General features: G+C 37.9%; 4 protein-coding genes and 1 long non-coding RNA gene across 5 annotated transcripts; 3 read left to right on the forward strand and 2 right to left on the reverse strand.

Moving 5' to 3' along the window:
• Nucleotides 1-1,305: 1,305 nt before the first annotated feature.
• On the forward strand, nt 1,306-2,690 carry LOC116175664. The gene has a single exon (XM_031493896.1). The coding sequence runs from the start codon at nt 1,338-1,340 to the stop codon at nt 2,688-2,690; it is 1,353 nt and encodes a 450-aa protein (XP_031349756.1). The 5' UTR covers nt 1,306-1,337.
• A 3,002-nt stretch (nt 2,691-5,692) lies between these two features.
• On the reverse strand, nt 5,693-6,004 carry LOC116176916. Its single transcript, XR_004146556.1, has 3 exons — nt 5,955-6,004; nt 5,794-5,907; nt 5,693-5,723 (listed from the first exon to the last, which is right to left on the reverse strand). It is a non-coding gene; the product is annotated as an uncharacterized LOC116176916 (long non-coding RNA).
• A 3,092-nt stretch (nt 6,005-9,096) lies between these two features.
• Nucleotides 9,097-10,068, forward strand: LOC116175598 (sideroflexin-1-like). Its single transcript, XM_031493789.1, has 5 exons — nt 9,097-9,309; nt 9,361-9,446; nt 9,495-9,622; nt 9,677-9,861; nt 9,916-10,068. Exons 1-5 carry the CDS (start codon nt 9,106-9,108, stop codon nt 9,979-9,981), a joined length of 669 nt encoding a protein of 222 aa, XP_031349649.1. The 5' UTR covers nt 9,097-9,105; the 3' UTR covers nt 9,982-10,068.
• A 54-nt stretch (nt 10,069-10,122) lies between these two features.
• LOC116175597 (titin-like) lies at nt 10,123-23,960 on the reverse strand. The gene is made up of 12 exons (XM_031493787.1): nt 22,545-23,960; nt 22,390-22,499; nt 22,302-22,343; nt 22,225-22,257; nt 21,880-22,180; nt 21,797-21,833; nt 21,480-21,749; nt 21,258-21,433; nt 10,727-10,932; nt 10,612-10,677; nt 10,360-10,563; nt 10,123-10,309 (listed from the first exon to the last, which is right to left on the reverse strand). Exons 1-12 carry the CDS (start codon nt 22,985-22,987, stop codon nt 10,185-10,187), a joined length of 2,013 nt encoding a protein of 670 aa, XP_031349647.1. The 5' UTR covers nt 22,988-23,960; the 3' UTR covers nt 10,123-10,184.
• Nucleotides 11,450-17,954, forward strand: LOC116175594 (nardilysin-like). Its single transcript, XM_031493783.1, has 18 exons — nt 11,450-11,685; nt 11,736-11,928; nt 12,715-12,855; nt 12,909-13,077; nt 13,122-13,327; nt 13,996-14,163; nt 14,216-14,337; nt 14,388-14,508; nt 14,553-14,771; nt 15,539-15,668; nt 15,720-15,975; nt 16,030-16,180; nt 16,225-16,358; nt 16,410-16,644; nt 16,840-16,983; nt 17,032-17,475; nt 17,523-17,667; nt 17,714-17,954. The coding sequence occupies exons 1-18, from the start codon at nt 11,486-11,488 to the stop codon at nt 17,842-17,844; spliced, it is 3,309 nt and encodes a 1,102-aa protein (XP_031349643.1). The 5' UTR covers nt 11,450-11,485; the 3' UTR covers nt 17,845-17,954.
• Nucleotides 23,961-24,116: the final 156 nt, after the last annotated feature.

Raw genomic sequence — 24,116 nt, forward strand, 5'->3', positions numbered from 1 at the left:
GAGTATAATTTCTTCGAAGTGTTCGTGTTACAGGACGGTAACCCTCCATCTGTTGGTAATTTCAGTACACCAAATACAAAGATTCTTTTTTATTACTCGAGAAAATAATTAACAAAAAATGAAGCAAAATCGCATTTCACAAAAGTTAAGAGGCATGTTTGGGTAAAGTTGGTGTATTAATTTGCTGGATTTACTCTGCTCTTGTTAACTAACCCATTGGCGAGATAATAATTTTGATTTTAAAATATTTATTTAATATAATAATACACATATGAAATAATGTAAGGTAATGTAATAATAAAAAGCGGGCATTGTTTCGGTGCGTTATTTTGCTACCAGAAGAAATTTGTCGACATATATATATATATATATATATATATATATATATATATATATATAATGTTTCGGCTATATAGCCATTATCAACTGAAAATCAAGATGTCCTCTCTCGATACTAATCGGGAGGATGCTGTCTATATGGAAACAGTCATTCAGGAGGCAATGGAGCGAAACACTCGGGCGTCAAATATAATAATATTTAACGCCGAGGAATCTGCATCTCCAGATCCTGACACAAGAAAAGCTGACGACATTATCTTAGTTCGGAACATTCTCGCTAAAAGTGCGGATATTGATACCATCCAGATTCAGTCTTTTCGTTTGGGTAAGCCCACTAGCAATAGGCCGCGCCCATTAAAAGTTATCTTAAAGTCCCCTAATGACACTAAGAGAGCATTAAAACTTAATCAAATGCTAAAAAGTAAACAATCTACTTATCGCATCTCTTCGGACCAAACAATCCTCCAAAGGAAATTTTTACAAAATCTACGTCTACAACTTGACGAACGCATTAAAAGTGGTGAACAGCATTTGACAATTCGGTATGTACATGGTGTCCCCAAAATTGTTTCAAAAAATTTAAACTAAAAAAGCCCAACATAATTAAAGATTTTCAGATATATTTTCAAAACGTACGTGGTTTGCGCTCTAAAATTAGTGAATTTTACTCTAGTGTTAGTGCATGTTCGTTCGATTTTATATGCTTAGTTGAAACTGCCCTTACAGGTGATATCCATTGCGCGGAACTGTTTCCGGATACATTTAATGTCTTTAGGTGTGATCGACAATATGCTGTAACGCACCAATCATGGGGTGGTGGAGTTCTTTTAGCTACTAAGGCGCATTTTGATGTTAAGATTATCGACATGACAGGTATAACGAGCTTGGTTCCAGCCATAGATGTTGTAGGTTGTAGGTGTGTATTTAGTTCAACAATTTTGTACATATTTGTTGTTTATGTTCCACCAAATATTTCTCTACATGATTTTAAATTATTTATGGAATGTCTTGAGCAACTTGAATATTTACGTAGTGATAATTTTGTAATTGTAAGCGATTTCAATATTCCGTCATTCAACAGTGCTGATGCAAGTGATAGTAAATGTAGAACAATGCGAAACTTCCTACATTTCCTATATGCTGACCAATACAATAATGTAGTTAATTTGCAAGGTAGAACTCTTGACCTTATTTTATCAAGCTGTCTATGCCATGTTGAGCACGATGATTTCGCTTTAATTAAGGAAGATGTATACCACCCTGCTTTGGATTTTACTTTACAACTTACCTATAAATCTTCGGCTATATTTCCCATCAACGCGTCTTGCAAAGTGTATAATTTTGCAAAAGCAAATTTATCGCAGTTGTACCACGATCTTTTAAATGTAAACTGGAACTTCCTTAACGAGTGCAGTGATGTTAATGTTGCCTGTTCAAATTGTTATAGTGTACTTTATTCGATTTTTGATATACATGTCCCTAAATTTAGATCTAGCAAAAAGTTATCTTACCCACCTTGGTTTACTACGGAAATCATACAGAACCTCAAGCTTAAAAATTATTTTTTCAATAAATATAAGAACTCTAAAAGTAACTTTGCGTATGCTGAATTCAAAAGACTTCGATCTAAGATTAAAATGATGTCCTCTATATCCTATAAAAATTATGTTAGCAGTATTGAATACTCAATCAGCAAAGATCCTAAACGATTTTGGTCATACTTTCACAATAAAAGGGGTACTTCTAGAATTCCAGGTAAAATGTTTCTTAATGATTGTACTTTTAATACACCTCAGTCAATTGTAAACGCATTCAAGGATTATTTTTGCAGTGTCTATGCTCCCTTGGGTGAGCACCTACCTTCTTGCACCCCAAATGTAAGTAATATGCCTATTATTAATATTACAAGCATATCAACCGAAGAAATTATGTCTTCTATGTCTAAATTGAAATCTAAAATGACTACAGGTCCCGATCAAATCCCCAGTTGCCTTGTCAAGGAATTTTCAGATGCCTTCATATATCCGTTACTCATAATATTTAACCTTTCTCTTAAAACTTCGGCGTTCCCTAACTGTTGGAAGGAAGCTCGCATCTGCCCGGTGTTTAAAAATGATGACCCAACTATAATATGCAATTACAGACCAATTAGTATACTTTCTAACTTTGCCAAAATACTAGAAACGATATTATATTCGCGAATCTATCCCCAAATTCGAAATTATATCTCTCCAGATCAGCATGGCTTTATGGAAAATCGTTCAACTATCTCAAATCTGTCTTGCTTTACACAGTTTGCTTCGAAAGTATTGGATAATCAGGGTCAAGTGGATGTAATATACATATACTGACTTCAAAGCATTTGACAAAGTAGATCACAGCTTGGTGCTGAGCAAATTGGACAAAATTGGTTTCTCTACTTCGCTTCTCCGACTGTTCGAATCATACCTTAGTGGTAGACTACAACGTGTGCAATACAAGAATTACATATCTGACTCTGCTGTGGTTACGTCAGGAGTTCCGCAAGGATCTAACCTCGGTCCCCTACTGTTCTTAATCTTCATAAATGATTTGCCTTCTCTACTTTCCTGTAACACCTTATTATTCGCTGACGATTTAAAGATTTTTACATCCATTTATAGTAATGATGATTGCGTTTACCTCCAAACACAAATAAATAAACTTGGTCAATGGTGTTCAAAAAACAACCTTCACTTAAACATGTCTAAATGCAAAGTAGTTTCATTTTCAAGAAAATCTCAACCTCTTTTACATCCTTATCAATTTAATGATATTCAGTTTAAACGGTGTACATCGGTCACGGATTTGGGTATTATATTTGATTTTAAACTTTCCTTTTCGGAACATATATCGGTGACTATTGCTTCTGCTTTAAAAATGCTTGGCTTTATTATCAGAAATTGTCGTGATTTTTCCAATATTTTTGCTATCAAATCTCTATATGCTGCTTATGTGCGATCCAAACTAGAGTATGGTTCTCTTATTTGGTATCCTTACTATGACTGCCATAAAACAACCCTGGAAGCAGTGCAGCGTAAGTTTCTGAAGTTTTTATCGTTTAAATTGGACAGAGTTTATCCCGCAATTGGTACTGATCATAAACTACTGTTATCTCGATTTCAGGTACATTCCTTAGAAGTTCGCAGAACTCTGTCAAGCCTTAACTTTCTCTTCAATTTGTTACACAATAACCTAGATTGTCCATCTCTTCTTTCCCTTATTCGGTTCCATGTGCCACGTTCTTCGGCTCGTAATGTATATACTTTCAATTGTGCTAAGGCCAATACAAACTTACTTTGTAAATCACCTATATTTGTTATGGTAAGCAACTTTAACAAAATTGCTAATATGTGTGACATTAACACTTGCTCAGTATCTGATCTTAAAAGATTGATGGAATATTTTTAATCTTATTTTTAATCTTTAAGTTTAATATCATTTAATTTGGTTTTTATTAGGTTAGCGGTTAAGACATTAGTATATTTAGTTATTGTGCTTTCTTAGATTAGTAATTGTCCTATAATTGGAATTTGATTCTGTTGGGCAATAAATCATATTATTATTATTATTATTAAACAAAATGCATGCGCAAAAAATAGTGTTGCGCATGTGCAACATCCAACTTTCTTATTTAAGGAGCAATTTTAACGAAATTGGATGGTAGGTCCCTCTAATAAAAACAGTGTGTACATATGTTGGCAATTTTTGGTTTCACCTAGGAAGCTATTCTGTCAAGAATTTGACACCTGGTTTTTTCAAAACCACACAATGATCCCAAATGTTTACTTTGTAACCTCTGTTTCCTCTGTATAGGTGCCGCATCTATAGATTTATTTATTTATTCCTTTATTTTTGAGTGGGAGGGGTTTCAGCTAAGGCTGCGCTACCCCCCATAACCCACTATACATTTACAAATATCTATGTTCGAACTCGGATTCGAACCAGGTACCCTTAGTACCGCAGCCGAGCTAGATTGCCGTTTTAGAACGCTTTTTACCAAATCAGAGACCAATTCGAAATGAGAACACCCAAAATCTAGGTACAGCTGTTAGTTCTATCCTCTACTCTCTGTTGCAGCTTTTCCGGACGTATAGCTTTCAATAATCCTTAGTTTTTTAAAACAAAACCGTGTGTTGTTTCCCTTTACCACCCAATTTTTGAATATAGGTACCTATGTTTTGTTGAAAAATTTATTGCCGCAATAATATGCCATATTTTTTAGAAAGATTTCCTGATTTCATTTCTAAAACGTGTATTACACAGGAAGATTAAAAAGATTAAATTTGGAAAGAAGGCCATCAGATTTAAGCGAGGGCCAATAATACGCTCTATACAGAAATAATTGGCGTAGTTATTTTAAGTACCACTGTCTCGATCCACATGCCGACAAACATTGCGAAGCCAAAATTTTTACTTTCTGGGACCAAACGTGTGTCCTTCCCCTAAAGGTTTGCAATAGGATAGACACAATCAAAACAAGTCAAAAAAATGTTTGGGCCACTTTTTCTGAGATTTGACCCAAAGTTAGTATTTTTTAAATGCAATATACCCTGCCGACAAACGTAAATTTTTTTGCATTTTTTTCCTGATTACATTGATACATCACAACCTTTTTTTTTTAATTTTAGCCATGATAAAAACCCTACTACGGTTTTTAAATAGTCGGCCATGTGATGTGATGCCATGAAGATTTTGTTATCTGTTGTCTCCTACTAAGTATCTGCAAATATTTTTTAATAAGAAGCTGGATACATTTGCGTACACGGGGGATTTTTTGTAATTTTTTTCTCTACCTCCATTCTAACTACATGTCAAAGCACATATCTACTTATACACAGTCTCATAGTCTTAAATCCACAGCTAGACGGAGGGAATTCGTGCAGATATTTGCAATACTTAATACAGACACAGACATATTTCTGAAATCACACTATGACGGTGTAATCATTGTAACCTAAACGCGGTCTGTCGATAAAAATAAATAAAATTCGGAAGATGTTAAGGTTAACGAAAAGCCGGTACGTGGTATAGAAGCGAAGTTTCATCGTGTACAGGCAGACAGACATACAACAAAATAGACGAAGGCATTACTGTGTGGCGCTTAGAAGGAAAAACGCGGTCTCAATCATTTATTCTTAAAAAGGGCTAAAATTAAAAATCAGCACCACAGATGCACTTATCAATGTTTACCAAAAACAATGAAAAGACGTACCAATTATCCCAAAACGTGTCGGCCATGCGAGTTGAAAATTTTCGTCCTCCAGATGTTGGCATTTTTCGACTTCCAGCTCGTAAACATTCAATTCTTCACCAACTACGGTGACACTTATAGTTGTTTCTACTTTCTTCGGTAAAAGTTTCCACTGTGAAGATAAAACGGTATTAACACATGACCTGTTAGTAATTACAGGATCAAAAATGCTATTAACGGACCTAGCACTGGTGGACAGTATCCCCAAATCTTCTTAACAAGCTCAGCAATGATTGTGGTTCTTGCATTGCGAATGCGCGCAAACAAGGATCAAGTATTACCATAGTTACGAAAGTCTAAAATGCAGAGAATAAACCGATAAGAAATTAATTAACGTACCCACCTGTTCGTAATGAAGATAAATATTGAAAAGCGTGCACTCGCTCACCAAATCCCTCCGTGAAAAGAAAGATTTTCGCAGCAGTCGATAGGTATATTGATACTTAATCGCTTATTACGCCGAACGTCGTTCGGGTTTTCCCAATGTCCTTTAAAAAAACTAAATAATTTCATTTAAAATATTCGCCGTCCACGCAGCTTTTTGAGATGCATCTTCAACTTCAACGATTCCTTTTTTAAGCGCCCACCCAACGCAAGAGGTTTAAACACAATCGGTCTTAATCAAAATTTGTAAAAAAAAGATATCTCGATTGGGGTTATAAGGAAATAAATCAACAGCGGTTATTTTATAAAGACACCTGAAATCAGTAATTCACCAAATGGAGAGTGCTTTGGGCCGTTACGAAAATAAATTTCAAAACCTACGAGAACGATTGAACCAAAATTAAAACAGTAGTTAAAAATGATTTTCGAAATACTTTTACATTGAAACTCGCCCTAATCTGTTGATCCCTGACCACCCTCGCAAAATTTAAATGGAGTGATTCGTTTAGTTTGCAGAATACTTTTATTGTCTTAGTCCTTGTCATCTACCTATACTATCAAATACCTTGCAACTCAAAAAACATATTACCAGATTACCACTACAAGTACAAAGTGGTACTTTCCCCATTATAACCTTGTAATGGGGTATATATTCGTCACATAAAATTATTGCTGGGTACTGACTGTCTAACGGGGTAAATAAAAGAAAGGAATGATCGTAGGTTTCCTGTTATTCTGTTGGGGAATTGAATAAACTTAATTTTTTATTCAATGGTTGGGGTATGTCGCAATTGGTATAATACGTAACTGATGGAGTTTTTAGCGCATTTTTGTATTATATTCATTATGGCTGGCTGTCTGGCTGAGATCTCAGCAATTACAATTGAGAGTGAGATCGATAATTTTTAACTTTGCTAATATAAGATACTAATATGTATTACCAAAAATGCGCTTTCATCATCCGCATATGCTGATTTACAACTTGTTTAAATAGCATATTCTCTTTCATTAGGCTCATTTGATAGAGGTTTTTTGTCTTTTCGATGACATAACATGTTAGTACCCTTATACAAGAAAAATTTTCTATATCTTACAACAAAATAAAACAAATGAACGTGTAGGTATCCTATTAAAATTGAAGACAAAACGAAATTAACAAGAAAATGGTTTTCATCGCACTAATAAGTGGTCAAAATGTACGGCTGTGGCCTAACATACAATGAAAAGCCTGAACAAAATTTCTGAGCATTCTGGGAGAAATTGCTTCTTGTATTCGTTGCAGTCCTGAGGTGGGGTGGGTAATCAGGGCCGGCTTTAGGTGCAAGCGGTGTAACCCTCCGCTTACGGCGCATACAACAAGGGGCGCAAAAATTACTCAAATTTGGAGTTGTAAAAGCTTTCAAACGCATTATCTTGTTGCTGAAAGAGCGTGCACATTTGATAACCGCATGTGTGTGATTCAAAGATGTTAAATTATTTTTCTGAGGCCACATCGATTTTGATCGAAATACGTCAAAATCGTTATTTATGCAGCAAGATCGTTGGGAAAAAGACCAAGAGCATTACCTCAATGCCCAAGACATGAATTTGGTGCATTTTTGGCGACCACGTGGATTTTGATCAAAACATGTCAAAATCGTTATTCTTGCATTGATATCGTTGGGAACAAGATTAAGAGCATTATCTCAATGAGCAAGACATGAATTTGATGCATTTTTGTTAACTATAAAATGTATTATGTAAGATTAAAATAAATTGTAGTTAAAAGTGATTGTAATACCACAGATTATCTGTGGTAATACTGAGGATCCTTCGATATTTCGTTGTATCGGTTTATTATTGGGAGTTATTATCAGGCTTTAAAGAAAACCGGCAAATTCCGATTACTTCGGAAGATATGTCAGAAAAACCGAAATTTGCCGATTTACCCCCTTACGAAATCACCCCCATTATGATTTTTTTTGCTTGGTTACCCCCATAATTTTTAGTACAGAGCAAGTTGGAAAACAGGATGGTGCACTCGCACACATCGCCCTAATTGTGCGAGAATACCTATGGGGCATATTTTCCATTTTCCCGGAATTTGACCGATAGGCATTCTCGCACGGTTATGCCGTCGTGCGCGAGTGCACCGTCCTGTTGAAACCAACAGTTTCCAACTTTTGTTTTTTTTTGTGAGTGCCGTACACCGTGGTATTTGTAATAAAAAATGGTACTCTACATAATATGTACTTTTTCAAATAGATTTTCATGTGCAGAACGTAGCACAATACTAGTCGTCAAGTTTGGGGCCCTAAAAAGTCATATAAATGAAAAATCAATTATAAATCAAGGAGTGTATGAGGCAAATTGATTTATTATGTGATTATCTCAGCCCAAAAAAAAGATTATTTCTAACATTACGGCGTTATTAATAATGCTGAATCCTGATAGGAATATTTGATGGACTTACGGTTTTTTCACATTCTAAAGGGTCCCAAGCGGCTAATGAAAGGATGATCTGGGTTAGGATTTGCTTTAATAAAAAAAGATGTCGAGAAGAAAAAGAATGTTTGGCAAGGAGATGAATTTTGCCTTCTCCAAAACGTGTATTTCCGTAAAAAAAATAGTGGGGCCAGTTTTTACCCCAATGCAATACCTCCCTTACTAACGTGCGGGTGGTAAAAAATGATTGATGGAAGATGAAAAAAACGACCATACATCAGTTCCTGTACAAATCCCTACTAGGTCAATAAAAATTATCGTGCTTTACTGCTTGTTTTTCCAACGAGATATTGGAAAGTACAACCGCCCCGTTTCCTATTGATTTCGTTAAATATTTAGATTTGTTTTTGAATTCCAGCCTTGGATTAGTAAACTTATTACTTATTTGATGGTTCAGTAAAATTCGTTGTGAGCTATTTATGTACTTATTAAGGGCAAAAACCAATAAATTATTGCTAGAAGAAGTGGGGTGCAATAAATACCTGAACACACAGTCCAGGATTGGTCGAGTACCTAATTTTCTTTTTACCCGGCTCTAAATTCGCGCACAAAAATTGGTAAATTTCAATTATTTGTACAAAAAGGCACTCAAGGCCTAAACCTAAAGTTAATTGGGTTGAAATTTCATGGTGATGGTGATCACAGGGTGCTCTTGGTTTTGCCAAAAGCGGTCATTTCATTTTAATTTTCGCGTGGTACCATATCGCGTTACTCGTTGTAATTATGATATTCACAAACATTGTATTTTTTGCAGTCATCTTCTGACATCTTACGCTTGTGCAACTGGCGGCGCTTTAGTAACAGCTTTGGGTCTTAACCGATTAGTAAAGGTAGGTAATCACACATTTCAACATCAACCACATTAAACTAATTCGTTTCAGAATGCTTCTCCTATCGTTGGTAGGCTAGTGCCATTTGCAGCGGTTGCAGCTGCCAATTGCGTCAATATACCTCTAATGCGATCTCAGTAAGAAAAATTAGAAATTGTATAAAGTATTACAAAAGTTTCTTCCAGAGAATTAATAGACGGTACTCCGGTTTACGATAAAAACGACAACAGAATTGGCGTATCCCAGCGAGCTGCGCGTGATGGTATTATTCAGGTTACTTTCAGTCGAATAGCCATGGCAGCACCAGGCATGGGTACGTTACAACACCCCCCTAGGCCATTGTAAATCACATTCTTTGTCATTTCAGTATTAGTTCCATTTGTCATGAATCGTTTGGAACGGAAGGGAATCTTACGCCGACTACCATGGATGACACTTCCCATACAAGTATCCTTGGTTGGTCTGTGCCTAACATTTGCAACACCATTAGCGTGTGCAGTGTTCAAGCAACGAGCCGAAATCAAATATGATAACTTAGAAGATGATATAAAGGTAATAAACTGGCGGTGGGGATGTCGGGTGATTACTTATATGTGCAATTCGTAGGAAAAGTTGAAGCAGAAATTTGGACCGGAACTTCCTCACACGTTATGGTACAACAAAGGTCTATAAAGAACAATTAGTAAATGCTTAATAAAGGCAATGTGTCGACAATAAAATGCAAATTTATTTCCGATGTTATTAAATTACGAAAGTTTACCTGAGTATTTTGATGAGTACCAACACCCTGTAATAATTTTTCGTGGAGAAGCAAGAAATGTGTTGACAATAAAACGCACATTTATTTCCGCATCGTTTACTTAAATATTTCAATTTCATCCAACGATCAAGAAGCTTTCATCGGAAAAGATGTCAGGTTGAACCGCTTGCCAGGCTGCAGGTAGAACGTCGCATGGGGTCGTTACCACGCGAATATTATCAGGCAATGCAATACAAAAACCTGAAACACATTCCGTAGTTTCTCACATTCCTAGTTGCTGGCATTGGTACCTGGAAACCACGATGGCTTTTGGGATCCACGAAGTTGAACGTGCGAGGTAAATCTGGGTGGTTGTGGTATTAAATGGTATTCCAGTACGTTCTCGTCTTCATTGTGGTAGAATAGCGGAACGTTATCAGAAACATTTAAAGTATCGACCCGCTGCGCCTGACTTGACGGAGCGGCACCTGCCAGGTCCATAATCGGTTGCAGTTCTAGTAAAAAAATCAAAAATGTTATTCCAAACACTTTTATTAACGCACCTTCAACGCCCCACGGCGGTTTTTCATCGCTTATATACACAGGATATCCGCGTCTTTCAGCTTGTCCTGTAAACAAATGATTGATTAATAGCAAATAATGGAAGTCAGGAAAAACCTCGCTTAGCAGTGTTGTTAATTTTCGGCCTCGTCTTTCCTTGTAGCACGCGAGTAGAGTATATATTATCAGTTGGCGATCTAGCATTGCAATCTCTTGCGCGCGTAGCTAAATGCTCGATTTCAGGTGGAACGGATTCGGTTAACACGGAAGAAGGCACGTCTTCTGGTACCACGACTTTTTGCATTGGACTGGGAGCCACGGGTCTGAAACAAAACCGATATGTTACTTATGTAAACATTCAGTATATAAGAGAAAAGACTCTGTCGACAAATTAGTTGAAAATTGTGTACAGTGAAACAGTTCCGAAAATATGAGCACCTTTCTCAAAAATCTTGAAATTACCAGGCGATACAAAAAGTTCAATTGTATTGCATAAGGCGTTGCAGCATCCAATTTTCCGAATTGCTGCTACCTTTTTTTTCGACTGTAATTTGGAAAAAACCTTGACTCGACAATAAAAATGTAAGAGCATTGCTTTGAGACATTACTCATGATCAAGTGTTGTGGAAACTACAAATTTTAGAGCCAGACCACGGTTGGAATACAACGACTAAATAGACACGGGTGGTGCCATCTACTTCATCGCATGGAAAAGAATGGCTGAAGATCAGGAAGGATGGAGAAAAATTAGCATTGTATACTGACATTTGACAATAGTCGTTAGGTTAGCTCAAATTTATAGGACAGATACTATAAGAATCTATGATAAGAATCCACCGGCCACCCTGTAGATAAAGAAAATTCTAGGTTAGGTTCATGGTTAGGTTGTGGAAATTAAATTTGTATTATTCCTTATTTGCTAACTTTAAACGACAGACCCAGACAATGAGAAAGTCAACTTTCAAAAAGGGAAAGCCTGGAAAGGCTGTCGGTAAACCGAAAGTCTCGCAGACCAAAATTAATTTCAAGGTGTTAGAACCGCCTACGAAAAGTGCAAATGACAAAAAGGATTATAAGTACTGTGCCCCCATACTGCAGGTCTATAACTAATAACTCGACATTTTAGAGTGATACAGTTGCAAAACGGCTTAACTGCATGCTTAATATCTGACGTGATGGGAGACGACGATTCTGATTCCTCTGACGATAGCGGCTCAGAAACAGATGAGACTGTGACTACCGAATCGGAGGTGGATAGCGATTCGTCGGACAGTGAGGCGGGTACCAAATCAAAATCTTCGGACAGAGAAACAAAAATGGTATAGTACACTGTTACAGTACTCATTAAGGTAGACAGTACATCAGTTTTGAGTACTGGAAAACAATTCTGTTACCTAACAGTTTCCAACATTTGATGTACAGGGTGGAGCCACTTGTCGGTACATTAGATATTGACAATTAGTACTATTTTGTACTTTCTCAGTACTAAATATACAGTGTGTCTACTTAAGTTGGCCACATATGGTTTAATATAAGTTTTACAAGCATCTCTGCTTTCAAAAATAATAATATACGATATCTTCCTAAAGACTATGAAGGCGAGACTGAAGGTTTATTCATGTTAGCAATACAAAACCAGGTCATTAACACACGCAACTAGAAAAAACAAAAACACTGACACATGACTTGCACAAACTGGATACAAACATCGACACAAAATCATGTAGCTAGAATCATACATCAAAAATTAGCTCTTAAACAGATAAGGCACCATACCACAAATATACTCCACAGATAATACTTGAAAACAACAGACATAAATTATATTGGGATAGAACCAGACATTACACTTAGGTATAACTAAACATGCATAATAGACATTGCTATTCCCAACACTAACAACTTGACCCATACAGAAATACCTATACAGGGTGTCCAGAATATTTTGACCATTTCAATTTTAAATTAATTTATGCTGGTTATAGATATCCGGTGTAGCCGAAATTTTTGTCAATCTGCGATAGTACCCAAATGGTAGTACTGATGTACTGACGATCTTTATACATACGCGTACTATGTGCAAATAGCTTATCCATAAATTCTAGGCGGGCGCGGCTTTGTGCGTGGGAGTCGGAAGTATGAGTGATCCCAGGGAGATTCCGGGTCTGGCACATTTCTTAGAGCACATGGTCTTCATGGGAAGTGAAAAATATCCCGAAGAGAATGATTTCGATTCGTTCATCAGTGTAGAGCGCTCTCATTTAATGGTACAGCTTTCGTACTTAACGTATAATTGCAGAAACACGGTGGTTTCAATAACGCATCAACCGATTATGAAGTAACAACCTTTCACTTTGAATGTTTCGAAAAACATCTGCCAACCGCACTACATAAGTTGGCACAATTTTTTATCTCGCCACTCATGAAACGAGATTCGATGACTCGCGAACGGGAGGCTGTCGAATCGGGTACTCTTCGTAGGTGTGCAATTGAAATACTCATCGAATGATAGAGTTTCAGCTTGCTGTCCCTTCGGATGATTTTCGAAAGGAGCAGTTGATAGTTAGTATGGCTCAGGATTCCTCACCAGTCAATTCGTTTTCGTGGGGCAACCTTATCACATTGAAAGACAATGTAAGCGATGACCGGTTGTACGAAATGCTGCATGAATTTCGTAAGCGACACTACTCGGCGCATCGCATGACTGTTGCGATACAGGTAATGTCAAATGGCTGGATTCGCTCGTGATACTAAGACCAAAGAGTAAATGAGATTCTGCTTTTTATTACCGTGTAATAATCCCAGTCGCAGAGGGTGTACTTAAGAATTGAACACCAAGAGGACCCTAGACATGAAAATAATTATAAAAATTACAGATACCTTTGATGAAACTGGAATATAGATTATGGCAAGGTTGCCAAATATATTATTCATAAATTTTTTCCACATGGGGGGTAGGGTAGGTACAAGGACAACACCTTCCCTTAAACAGATGAAACTTACACTTACAAAGCTTGTTTGGGCATATTACCCCGCACGCACACGGTCGATAATTAAAAAGAAAAGTGTTCAAGTAACTCGCCAATCACAACGAAACGCGCCAAACATCCCCACTTCTCCAACAAGAAACGCGCAACTTTTCGCAACACCTTATCTCTTCGTTATGTCGCCTGATAAAACTCCTTATCGCATATACAGGGTGTCCCGTCATTATTCATTCCAGGCGATTCCTCTGAATTCAGTAGTTCAAAACCGCAAAAGTAAGTCCGGACAGACAGACAAAATGAAAACAAGCGCACTTTTTTTTAATTTTTAAATATACGCGAACTATATCTCTACGGTCTTGGTATCATAAGCACTCGCCTCTATCTAATGCATTGCTTTAGGCTAGGTTGCCGATTGCTACATTGGAAAAGTTGCTTGTCGATTGTTTTTCGCCTATTCCCAACAATGGGTTACCACCTGACGATTTTAAAACGTTGATTGGTGATACATTCGATACTCCCAAATTTCGTCAGTTGTATTACGTAAAACCGGTAAAGGATATTTGTCAGGTAGGTAATAGTAGCTTAACTTCATTCTTCTAATTGACATGTCTGCGTATAGGTGGACTTAACGTTTTATTTACCCTCATTAATACGTTTGTATCGTGTTAAACCTCATGTCTACCTGTCATGGATATTGGGTTATGAAGGCAAAAATAGCTTGTATTCGTACCTGAAGAAGAAGTATGTGAGTGTTAACAGCTGTGTCAAAGTTTTAATGGTGTTTTATTTAGGGTCTGGGTACTCTCCTTAAGCGCAGCTAACGAGGAATCGGGCGCGGAATATAATTCGATATATGCAACATTTACGATCAGTTTAGTGCTGACCAGAGAAGGTTTTAGCAATATAAAGGATGTAAGTCACACAGTTCCCGAGCGATAAACTCATTTTGATTACAGGTTGTTGAATCTGTTTTTTCCTACATAAATTTATTAAAAATTAATGGACCAAGTGAGAGAATCTTTAGAGAAATGCAGTCGATTGGCGAAACTTCGTTTAGGTTCGAAGAGGAAGAGACCGCTGCTGATAATGTTGAAGATTTAGTCGAGCATATGCAATATTTTCCTTCGAAAGACTATTTAACGGGAGATACTTTGGTATTTGATTATGACCCTGATGTAAGTTTAGAGTGCTGTGTTTCCCAGTTACAACTCCTGCTTCTGATTTCATTCCCTTTTCAAAAAGTGTACTATGTAATGACCTAATTCGCGGTGTGCATAAGCGTCCTGTCATAAATAATATACTAACACAATTTTTGGAAAAATTACTAAATTTGAGCGTTTTTGAGATATCGTAGTACGGACGGACGGCTGGACGTTCAGAGTAGCTGCTCTCAATATCGCGTTGCTTAACAAATACAATATTCTGGCATCATATTCGTTGCATGCACTGATAGGGCTGCAGCAAAATTCACCTTAAGGTAGGAACACACCTGCAGGTGGACGTGTCAATTCTACCCGTCTCGTCGCGTCAAATTACACTCATTATTGTAAAACATAGATACGTACGCAAACTTGACCAGAGGTCCCTACATTTTAACAAGCAATTTCACGTTTGCAATTAAGCATGTGAATCTAAATAAACAAATAAACGTATTTAGTTGATCGTCCCCTTTAGAATGCCCACAAGACAACCAAGATCTGTAAACACTTTGCGGTTCTTTTTCATAAAATTAGACAAGAGCACATAATGCCTCTGTAAAAATGGCAGTAATTTTGAGGAGCGCAAAATATGCACACGTGTGGAATTATTCATGGCAAAAATTAGAATTTGGGGTTGTGACAAGGTTATCGGAAACTGCTGGCTATACTCGATAAGTCTGGGTACCTATGCTTAATGCAAAGAGTAAATTATGGTTACTCTTTGCTTAATGTTTCTATTTAAGGCTATAACCATGGTACTAAACAATTTGGTTCCAACCAAAATGAATGTGATGATCAGTTCCGCTGATGTTCCAACGAATATTGTATACGATCAAATCGAACCATGGTTCAAAACTCAATACAAAGCCATAGGTAAGTGAAGCCAACATTAACAAAACTTCCTAATTAATTGTATACACATAGATATCCCCTCCGATTGGTTGGAATGTTGGAAAAACGCAAAGCCCTTACCAGAATTCAGCCTACCCGGCCCCAACCCTTTCGTAACGACCGATTTCTCCATCTTACCCAAACAGAAAAACTTATCCAAGTATCCGGAGAAGGTATTGGACTCACCCTTGATTGAATTATGGTATCGGAAGGATGATAAATTTGAACTCCCGTTAGCTTACTACTATTACTATTTGATCTCGCCTTTAGCGTTGAAGTCGGCAGCAAGGTGAGTAACGGGTGGTGGTTCAGAGAGGGCGACTACATTACACCTACTATTCAGTACTTGTATGATGGAAATGTACGCAATTTTGGTGCAAATGAATTTTGCAGAAGAAGGATATGATGCCTTGTTAGCCGACTTAGAATTTGAGATTATTGCGGGCGAGAAAGGACTCGCCATTAAAATCTCGGGGTACAATGAAAAATTAAACGTAAGCCCTCTGTCCCTTTGCACACATTACACGGTTTCTTTTAGTTACTTATAGAACTGGTGGGAAAGTGCTTGAAAAACGTATCTCAAACTTTCTCAGAACCCCTGTTCGATGCCATAAAGGAAAAGTTGAGGAAATCGTATTACAATGCGATTATAAAACCATCGAAACTATGCAAGTTGGTTTCAGTAGCGTGCAGTGTTTCGGAAATTAAATTTGTCAATTACAGAGATCTTCGTTTAAGTGTTCTGCAACAAAATTACTTCTCACACGCGGAAAAACATCGAGCAACATTCGCTATTACTTACGACCAAATGAGGCAGTTCAGTGATGATGTGTTGAAAAATCTTTATGTTCAAGGACTTGTGCAGGGCAATGTCACCAGTGCAACCGCTTTAGATGCAACAAAGTCACTTTTATGCAGTATAAATCCAAGCCCACTAGGCGAAGCTGACCGTCCCAAGGTATAAATGGGCAATCCCATTGTTGAGTCCACATACCAAACGATTTGTAAATTTAGGACTACAGAATATTATTCTAGAATATTTTAGATCGACACTAAAATAACTAAACCTAAATCAATTCAGTTTTGGTATGTCAATTACAACAGTTAACCACTTGGTGATACACTGAAAATATAATTGTTAAAATTTACGCAGATTATCATAAATGAATTGCCACTCGGAGAGCACTGCTGCAGAATTGAATCGATCAATGAAGATAATTCGAATTCGGTCATTACAAACTACTACCAGTGTGGCATATCGCACATTAAAAACACTGTTATCCTCGAGTTAATACTGGTAAACGTTACACGCATCATTTGATTATTTACAATCGTATCATTTTAGCTTTTAGTTGAGGAGCCACTGTTTGACACTCTGCGCACAAAGGAACAGCTAGGCTACAAAGTTGACTGCTCACTTCGCGACACTTATGGCATTTTAGGATACACGGTCAGCGTGAGCACCCAAGCGAATAAGTATACGACACAGCATGTCGACGCAAGAATCGAGAATTACTTGGAACAGAGTCAAGGTGTCGTGATGACATTGTCGGAAAAAAAGTTCCAACGAGCCAAAAAGGACTTAATTAAGGTTAAGCAGTGTGTCGATGTCGACTTAGAGGATGAGATTGATAGAAATTGGGACGAGATAGTGAATTGCAAGTACAAGTTTAACAGGCTGTTGTTGGAGATAAAGGCGATTGAAAGTTTAAAAATGCAGGAGGTGAAGAATTTTTGGAAAACTCATAATATGGGGCAGCAGGGTACGCACAAGAAACTGAGCATGCAGGTAGGAGTATCCTCCACAGAACAAGACTTTTAAAGTAGAATTTTTAGGTTGTAGGTCACCCACCAAAAGTTGTTCAGGATGCGACGGATGATCCAAAGGAGGTTTCACCTTTGAAAGTTGGGAAAATTCGAGCGCATGGTAAAGCACACCATAGCAAATCACCTTTAAATACGTTCAGCGAGGACACCAACTGTGAGTTTATCAAAGTTTGAGAACAAAACTTATTTTGTCGTTTTAGGTGATACAAGTGCCAGCAATTTATCAATAAAGTACCTACAAGACCTGACTGAAATTGCTGGAAATAGAACAGAGTCTTACTTTATTGAAGACATTGAAAGTTTTAAAAAATCTCTAAAACCATTTCAATAATCCAGTTTATAGTGTAATTTAATATGTTGAAATAAATGCGTTTTTGTAACTGATTCAAAGTGTCTGTATTTGCAAGGTTTTTTTGTTTATGATATATATTATTTATTATCGTTTTGCATATTTTTATCTCGTCTAGAGTGAGAATAAACTTGTAGCAGAGGACAATAAAATGAGGGTATAACCTATTGGCGAGAAAAATTGGTCTATTTTTTAGTTCGTTTTCTTCATTCTCTGTCTGACCCATCAGGCCTCATGCCAGCGGACATACAAAAGGATCAAATGGGAAATAATGGATTCCAAAAAGAGCACTCCTTTGCCACCATACACCAATTTGACCCCATGTCATTTGCCGAAATTTTTCCCAGACTAAAATGACCCAATACTTACTTTGAAGTTATCGTGCCAAACAGACGGGCGGACGTATAGGCAGGGGCGGACTGGGTAACTGCGGGCCAGGTGGAATTGCATAGGTTACGGGCCATTAAAGTATTAGTGTAGTAATGATGGTGACGGGGGGTTAGCTCTGATGTGCACCACAAAAACATTTTAAAGTACTCCTTTCTCGAATATAAATTACCATACAGTTTTTTTTTAAATTGCAGCTGATAATTAAAAGTAACAAAATATACAATCCACACGAGGTGCGTCGCCTATCATTGTATTTCAGCACTTTCATGCTACGACAAAAAATGATAAATTCATTGTAAAACACTTCAATCACATCAACCCCAATTAGAGAAACGTGTTAATAATTTATTAATAGTGCAAGAAACTAAATACAGCACATACTTATAAATATCCAACGGGCCATTATGATCTACAGGCCAGGTGGCAATCGCCACCCCCCCCCCCGTGCCAGTCCGCCCCTGCGTACAGGTTCAAAAATTTCAAGGCGTTATTGGTAAAGTAGGTAGCTGTTCGCTAATACTGGCGCTAACAAGAAAACATTCAGTACTTTTTATATATTGGGATAAATTAGGGAACAATTTCATTTTTCGTGATTATCACCCACTTCTTGCATAGTTACAGAAGTGCATTAGTGCCGGAACGCGCCGGAGCCCCGTTCCGGTACTGGTTTGTGGTAAAAAAACAACTGTTTGTTGTTAAATTTGCACCCAAATAAAAAAATTATATCACTATATAGCATAGTATAGCAACTTTTCTTAGCGCATTTTTTAAAAATTAAAAAAATGTGCTATTGTTTGCGTTTTGTCCGTCCGTCCGGACCCACTTCTACCGTTTTGACTACTTCTAGGGGAATGGCCCTAGAGTCCTGGAATTTTCTGCAGTAGGTAGTAGCCTATACCTTGAAGGTGTGCCAGACGACCATCAAATTTCGCTGTCTAAAAGGGGGACCCCCCCACCAAATTATTTACTGAGATGCTGTTTTTGAAAGTAAAACGTGCATAGCTTTTACATACGACAACCAATTGGTCTCAGATTTTGCATACGCATGCCTTTAGTGGTGCCAAGTCAAACTTTTGAAAATGGGGGGGAGGGGGGGGGTAAACACATGTTCTACCCTTCATGGTATTCTAATGAAAGATCTCATCGAAATAAATTGGTTTGTACAAACTATATCTCAACGAAAGGAACCGTTTTCTACCAACTACTGCCCTACTTCTTTCTGTCCTCTTACCAAAGAACGGGGTGGAGGGGGGAGTAGAACTAGTTTTATCCTTGATGGTACTCTAATGAAAGGTCTTGACGAAAGAAATTAATTTCTACCAACCGTAGTCCTCCTCCTCCTCGACCTCTTATCGTGATCTGGTATATTCCCTTATACCTCAAGAACGGATTGTCGGAAGAGGGTAGTCACAAAGGGCGATTGGGACGTCTGCAAGAAATATACCCATTGGTGATGTCAAAACAAAAGCTATTTCGGTTTTAAAAAATGCGCTTCATCTGCACAAGAGTTGTGCACAATGTATACTGGTTACAAATTTTCAAGGAAAATGCATATGGCAACCCGTCGATATTGAATTCTTCTGATTCCGTTTACTGAACTTTGCTACTGTTTATTATTCTTCTTCTCTATAAGCACTTGCTTCAAATTGCGGTTGTAATTACCTACAATAAGGCCAATTGAACTGAATTTATAATTGAAACTATCGACAGTTTTAGTTACAATTTTGCCACTCTTATGTAAGTACCTACTGTTTAATTAAACGTCTCCCGCGATTTAGTTAAATACGCCACGAATCCTAATTCCGTTTTTCTTTAAGGTGTAGGTAATGACGATTTGCTCGGTCAGCACATTTACTTTCTTTTATTTAAGTTTTTTAGAATTTTAAGTTTACTGTTTGGTATATCAGTTTGGTAATTCTTTGTGTATATTAAAAACCCACCTTCTCCGGCTGATAACTATTCCGAAAATTTTACATTACACCTTTATTTTTCGCGAATTGCCCTTATGATTCGAAATTATCGTTCGAGAGACACAATAACTAAACTAATTCCATTCTTTTACTCTCAAAATCTAAATTTTGAATTTTTGAAATCTTGTGATCTCCCCCCGATTGATGAGAAACTTCATCTAGGTATCTGTTTTTTCAACTTTGAATGATCCCCTCTTTAATTACTGAATAAAATGTCTACGTCCAATTAAATTCCAGTTTATCTCATGCTTACTCAGAAATGTATCCTTATATAGCTATTAATAAGGACGTAATTTGACCTAGCACGCAGACTTCGAGGCGCTAAAAATAATAAAATTAATTAACGCGTTCCGGTACTGTGCAATTTACCAGTGCACCCCTGCTATACAGGCTGATTCAAATTCGAGGGCCACCATAGGTGACTCAAAACGGCATTTTGCTAAGCATAAAAATACGCAACTTTGCCAAATTTAAGCTACCTACCTACCTCTTACAGTTTCCGAGATCCCCATAGTGGCCCTCGAATTTGAATCAGCCTGTATACCAAATGTAAACCAGCCAATTGAAAATGAGTCAAATCCGATGACCCCATAGGGTCTGTCGCTGTCGCTTTTTTAGATCCGCTTTAGGGGTACACTAAGCAGCATAGCAAAACGATGCTAGCTATATAGGGGAGTCGATGGGTTCAAACTTTGTACACTTCACCTTTATACTACATGTAACAAATCTAATGAAAATGGGTCAAATCCAATGACCTTGTAGGATCACACAGAGATGCTCTGCCCCTTTTTTAGATCTACGTAAGAGGTTTATTTGCCGACAGAGCAAAGCGATGCTAACTTTATTATAGGGGAGTCCACGGTGTCCGTCTGTCTGTCTCTCCGAACGCTTAGTCCAATTCAGTTCAAACTTTGCACAATTGTTCTATATATCACATGTAACAAGACATAAAATGGGTCAGATCCATGGGTTGGATGTTGTTACTTCACTCAAGGAAACCAAGTGAAATCAACATCCAGAACCTAACATGCTTACTTGACTTTAATCGTCAGATCATCCTTGGCGTCAGGAAATAGGAAATTACACACATTGGCAGGTGGTGATTCCATACTCAATCCTTTCTCCTCCGTATGCATAATCGCTGCCATTAATTCTGGTTGCACTTCCGCCGGTGGTTCATCGGCCGAAATTGGAGGATGTCGCTCCATCGACTTAATTTTTCAACTGTAATATCATTCTATCGATTGAAATACTTACGGTTTCCAATTGACGAACGGCTTCGGGAGACAACTGCATTTTCTGCAATTTTTTCTTCAAACCGTAAACGCTGGACATGGACCCTTTCAAATCGGGCGGCTGTACAAAGCGCATCTTCTCAACGTCCATGGCCTCCTCCTCAACCAACTGGGATATCTGGACCGGATCTGGCTCAACGCTTTCATAGACGGTCGTATTTTCCTTAACTTTAACACCCGGAGCAAACGCCACAGTGCTTTTAACCGATATTATTTCACGCAAAGGCACCACCTACGAAGACATTAAAATTGAATCTGCCACCCAAAATTCAACCATACCCCATCCGATCGCGGCCCTATTCCACTAGAAGGTTCCCTACAAATCCACACTAAGCAAGTGGGACTTTCTTAATTATACTTACATATCCTGTATGCTATATTCATATTTTTTAGCAGCACCTTGTTCGTCAACCTCCACGCCCGCCATGTACCTTTTAATGTACTCAACGTCCGGAGTTCTCTCAACTTGCCTATTTAAACTGATCTGAATGCTACTTTCAACATCTCCATCTGGTGTTTGCAACACGGGCGCGCTTGTATCTGTCCGCCTACTACCTTTGGCTCGAACTGGAGCACCTGGGCTCATACTTGCATTCCTCATCAGCTCCTTTTCCACTAATCTCTCAATCGACGCACTCGGCGAAGGAAATCCAAAGGAAAAGTCTAAACTCATAGTTCAAGATTAACGCATTTTGCGTTTCCATTACCTGCGGGCACCTCCTGATCATCATTGCTGGGACCTAAAAGGGCAACTAAAATGGATGTATTTTACTGGTAAGCGCACCTGCTGGTGGAGTTTTAAGAGGAGATGGTTGGTCCGCATTTTCTAAAATTGATCCAGTAAGTGAGGGACGATTGATAACGTTGCTTACCGTCGGCATCGGGCGCTCGCGGTTTAATGGTCTTTGTGACTTTGGTTACAGTTCTCTTTCCCTTGCCCATAGTCTCAACCTTTTGGGTTTTGACTGTTTTAACTGATACCCTAAAATTTGATTTTTAATGTCAGCGATTGATAATTAACGGCTACTTTGGGACCGCGCCACGAGTGGTTTGGGGTACTTGGTACACATTTAAAGCTGGAGCTCGTTGTGTTGGCGGTCTAGGAGGAGGTGGTGCCGTTTTTCTGGCTTGTCCGCCAAAAGGATTTTTCATGGTCGTCAATGGGGCGGGCTGTCCCCTTTGGCGCGGGCCTGACGGCTGTATTACCCGAGGTGCAGGTTGAGGTGGTGGTGCCTTCGGTTTCGGTAGGTGTGTAGGTTTTGTCGCCATACCTCCAGGTGTTTTACTCGTTGCAACGCTGCTGGCGCTCGTTTGATTAGCAACTCTGGGTACGGGAAGTCTTGACATTGTCTGCGGTATTCTTGAGGTGGAAGGTCGTGTGTCCGTTGATGAGATTCTCGTGATCGTAGTTTCGGTGGTGTTGCCATATTGACGAACTGTTTTGGTGATTGTTCTACGCGGTATTGACATCGTAAAAATGATTTTATAACATTTTGAATTTACAGCAAGGTACTGACGTACTACACGTCAAAATGAATTGCGCCAACTGGTCTACTGAGCTTTTATGTCTTATGGCTGAACTGTTTCAGTACAATAATCTCAGAAATTCTTGTAAGGGATTAAAATTTCGGTTCCTCTGGCAGTATTATTACGCAAAGTAGCTTTCTTTTTTTTTATAGCATGGAGATACTTTTTTGAAAGCCCTTGAACTATAATTAAGAGTAGCTACTATACCACTATACGTAAATATGATGAGTTCCTTTCAAAGCAGACACAATTCACTAAAACCCCCGTCATCAGATAGTTAACTATGCTCATTGAGTTAATAGAAATAAAATTTCAAAAATGAACCACAATTGCCACTTGAAACACAAAGAACTGTGCAATGAAATGCATCGTCAAAGTGTAACAGACGGTCGCTTTAGGGCGATAATAAAATTCTGCATTAAAGGGCAACCGGTAAAAAGTTTAAAAACGATTAATTAGTTCTTTTGCTGGTTTTCAAACCCTAAGTAAGTACACAATGTGAACATTGACATTTCCATTGTGGGAAACATTCCAGTGAATAAACAAAATTTCAACTACTTAACTTCCTGAAACCTGAAGCCCAGTTTGTTCCTGATTCAAATCGCCAACCATCTTTCAAAATTCACTCTCAACGAGTAGTGATTATACCAGACGATACAAAAGGTCCAATTGTATTGGCGTTCCACTATCCAATTTTCCGAATTGCGGCTACCTTTCAAAAGGGCAAATCGACTGTATATGAAGAAAACTTCGACTCATTGAAAAATGTTGTTTTAAAATTTTTACATTGTACAAAACAAGAGTCGATCATTTTGGGGATTTTGGAGAGCAATTTATGCTCCAAGTCATTTTAACATTCCTGAAGAGGTGGACCCACGGAAGCTTATTCTGTGAACATATTTGTTAATTTAAATAACCCAAGCAAACAATCTTGGTGATTTTTTTTTCATTAATTGTGCAGTGGAATTTTAAATTCATTGATACCATTCTTTTGAGTGGGTTAAATTTTATTTAGCATCCATAGGTGTGTCAATCTTTTGAATAAAAGATGAACTAGGTGTTGGATTAATTA

Source organism: Photinus pyralis, unplaced genomic scaffold (assembly GCF_008802855.1).
Source record: "Photinus pyralis isolate 1611_PpyrPB1 unplaced genomic scaffold, Ppyr1.3 Ppyr1.4_LG7, whole genome shotgun sequence".
NCBI lineage: Eukaryota > Metazoa > Arthropoda > Insecta > Coleoptera > Lampyridae > Photinus > Photinus pyralis.

Bases quoted from the DNA above. Each gene is read 5' to 3' on its own strand.
- LOC116175664 (XM_031493896.1), top strand. From the start codon at position 1,338: ATGGAATGTCTTGAGCAACTTGAATATTTACGTAGTGATAATTTTGTA.
- LOC116175598 (XM_031493789.1), top strand. From the start codon at position 9,106: ATGGTGATGGTGATCACAGGGTGCTCTTGGTTTTGCCAAAAGCGGTCA. The intron at 9,310-9,360 runs GTAGGTAATCAC...AATTCGTTTCAG, and splicing joins GTCTTAACCGATTAGTAAAG to AATGCTTCTCCTATCGTTGG. The intron at 9,447-9,494 runs GTAAGAAAAATT...AGTTTCTTCCAG, and splicing joins ATACCTCTAATGCGATCTCA to AGAATTAATAGACGGTACTC.
- LOC116175594 (XM_031493783.1), top strand. From the start codon at position 11,486: ATGGTTAGGTTGTGGAAATTAAATTTGTATTATTCCTTATTTGCTAAC. The intron at 11,929-12,714 runs GTATAGTACACT...CATAAATTCTAG, and splicing joins CGGACAGAGAAACAAAAATG to GCGGGCGCGGCTTTGTGCGT. The intron at 17,668-17,713 runs GTGAGTTTATCA...TTGTCGTTTTAG, and splicing joins GTTCAGCGAGGACACCAACT to GTGATACAAGTGCCAGCAAT.
- LOC116175597 (XM_031493787.1), bottom strand. From the start codon at position 22,987: ATGTCAATACCGCGTAGAACAATCACCAAAACAGTTCGTCAATATGGC. The intron at 10,933-21,257 runs GTAAGCATGTTA...GTTTTGTTTCAG, and splicing joins GATCTGACGATTAAAGTCAA to ACCCGTGGCTCCCAGTCCAA. The intron at 10,564-10,611 runs GTGCGTTAATAA...TTTTTTTACTAG, and splicing joins ACCGCCGTGGGGCGTTGAAG to AACTGCAACCGATTATGGAC.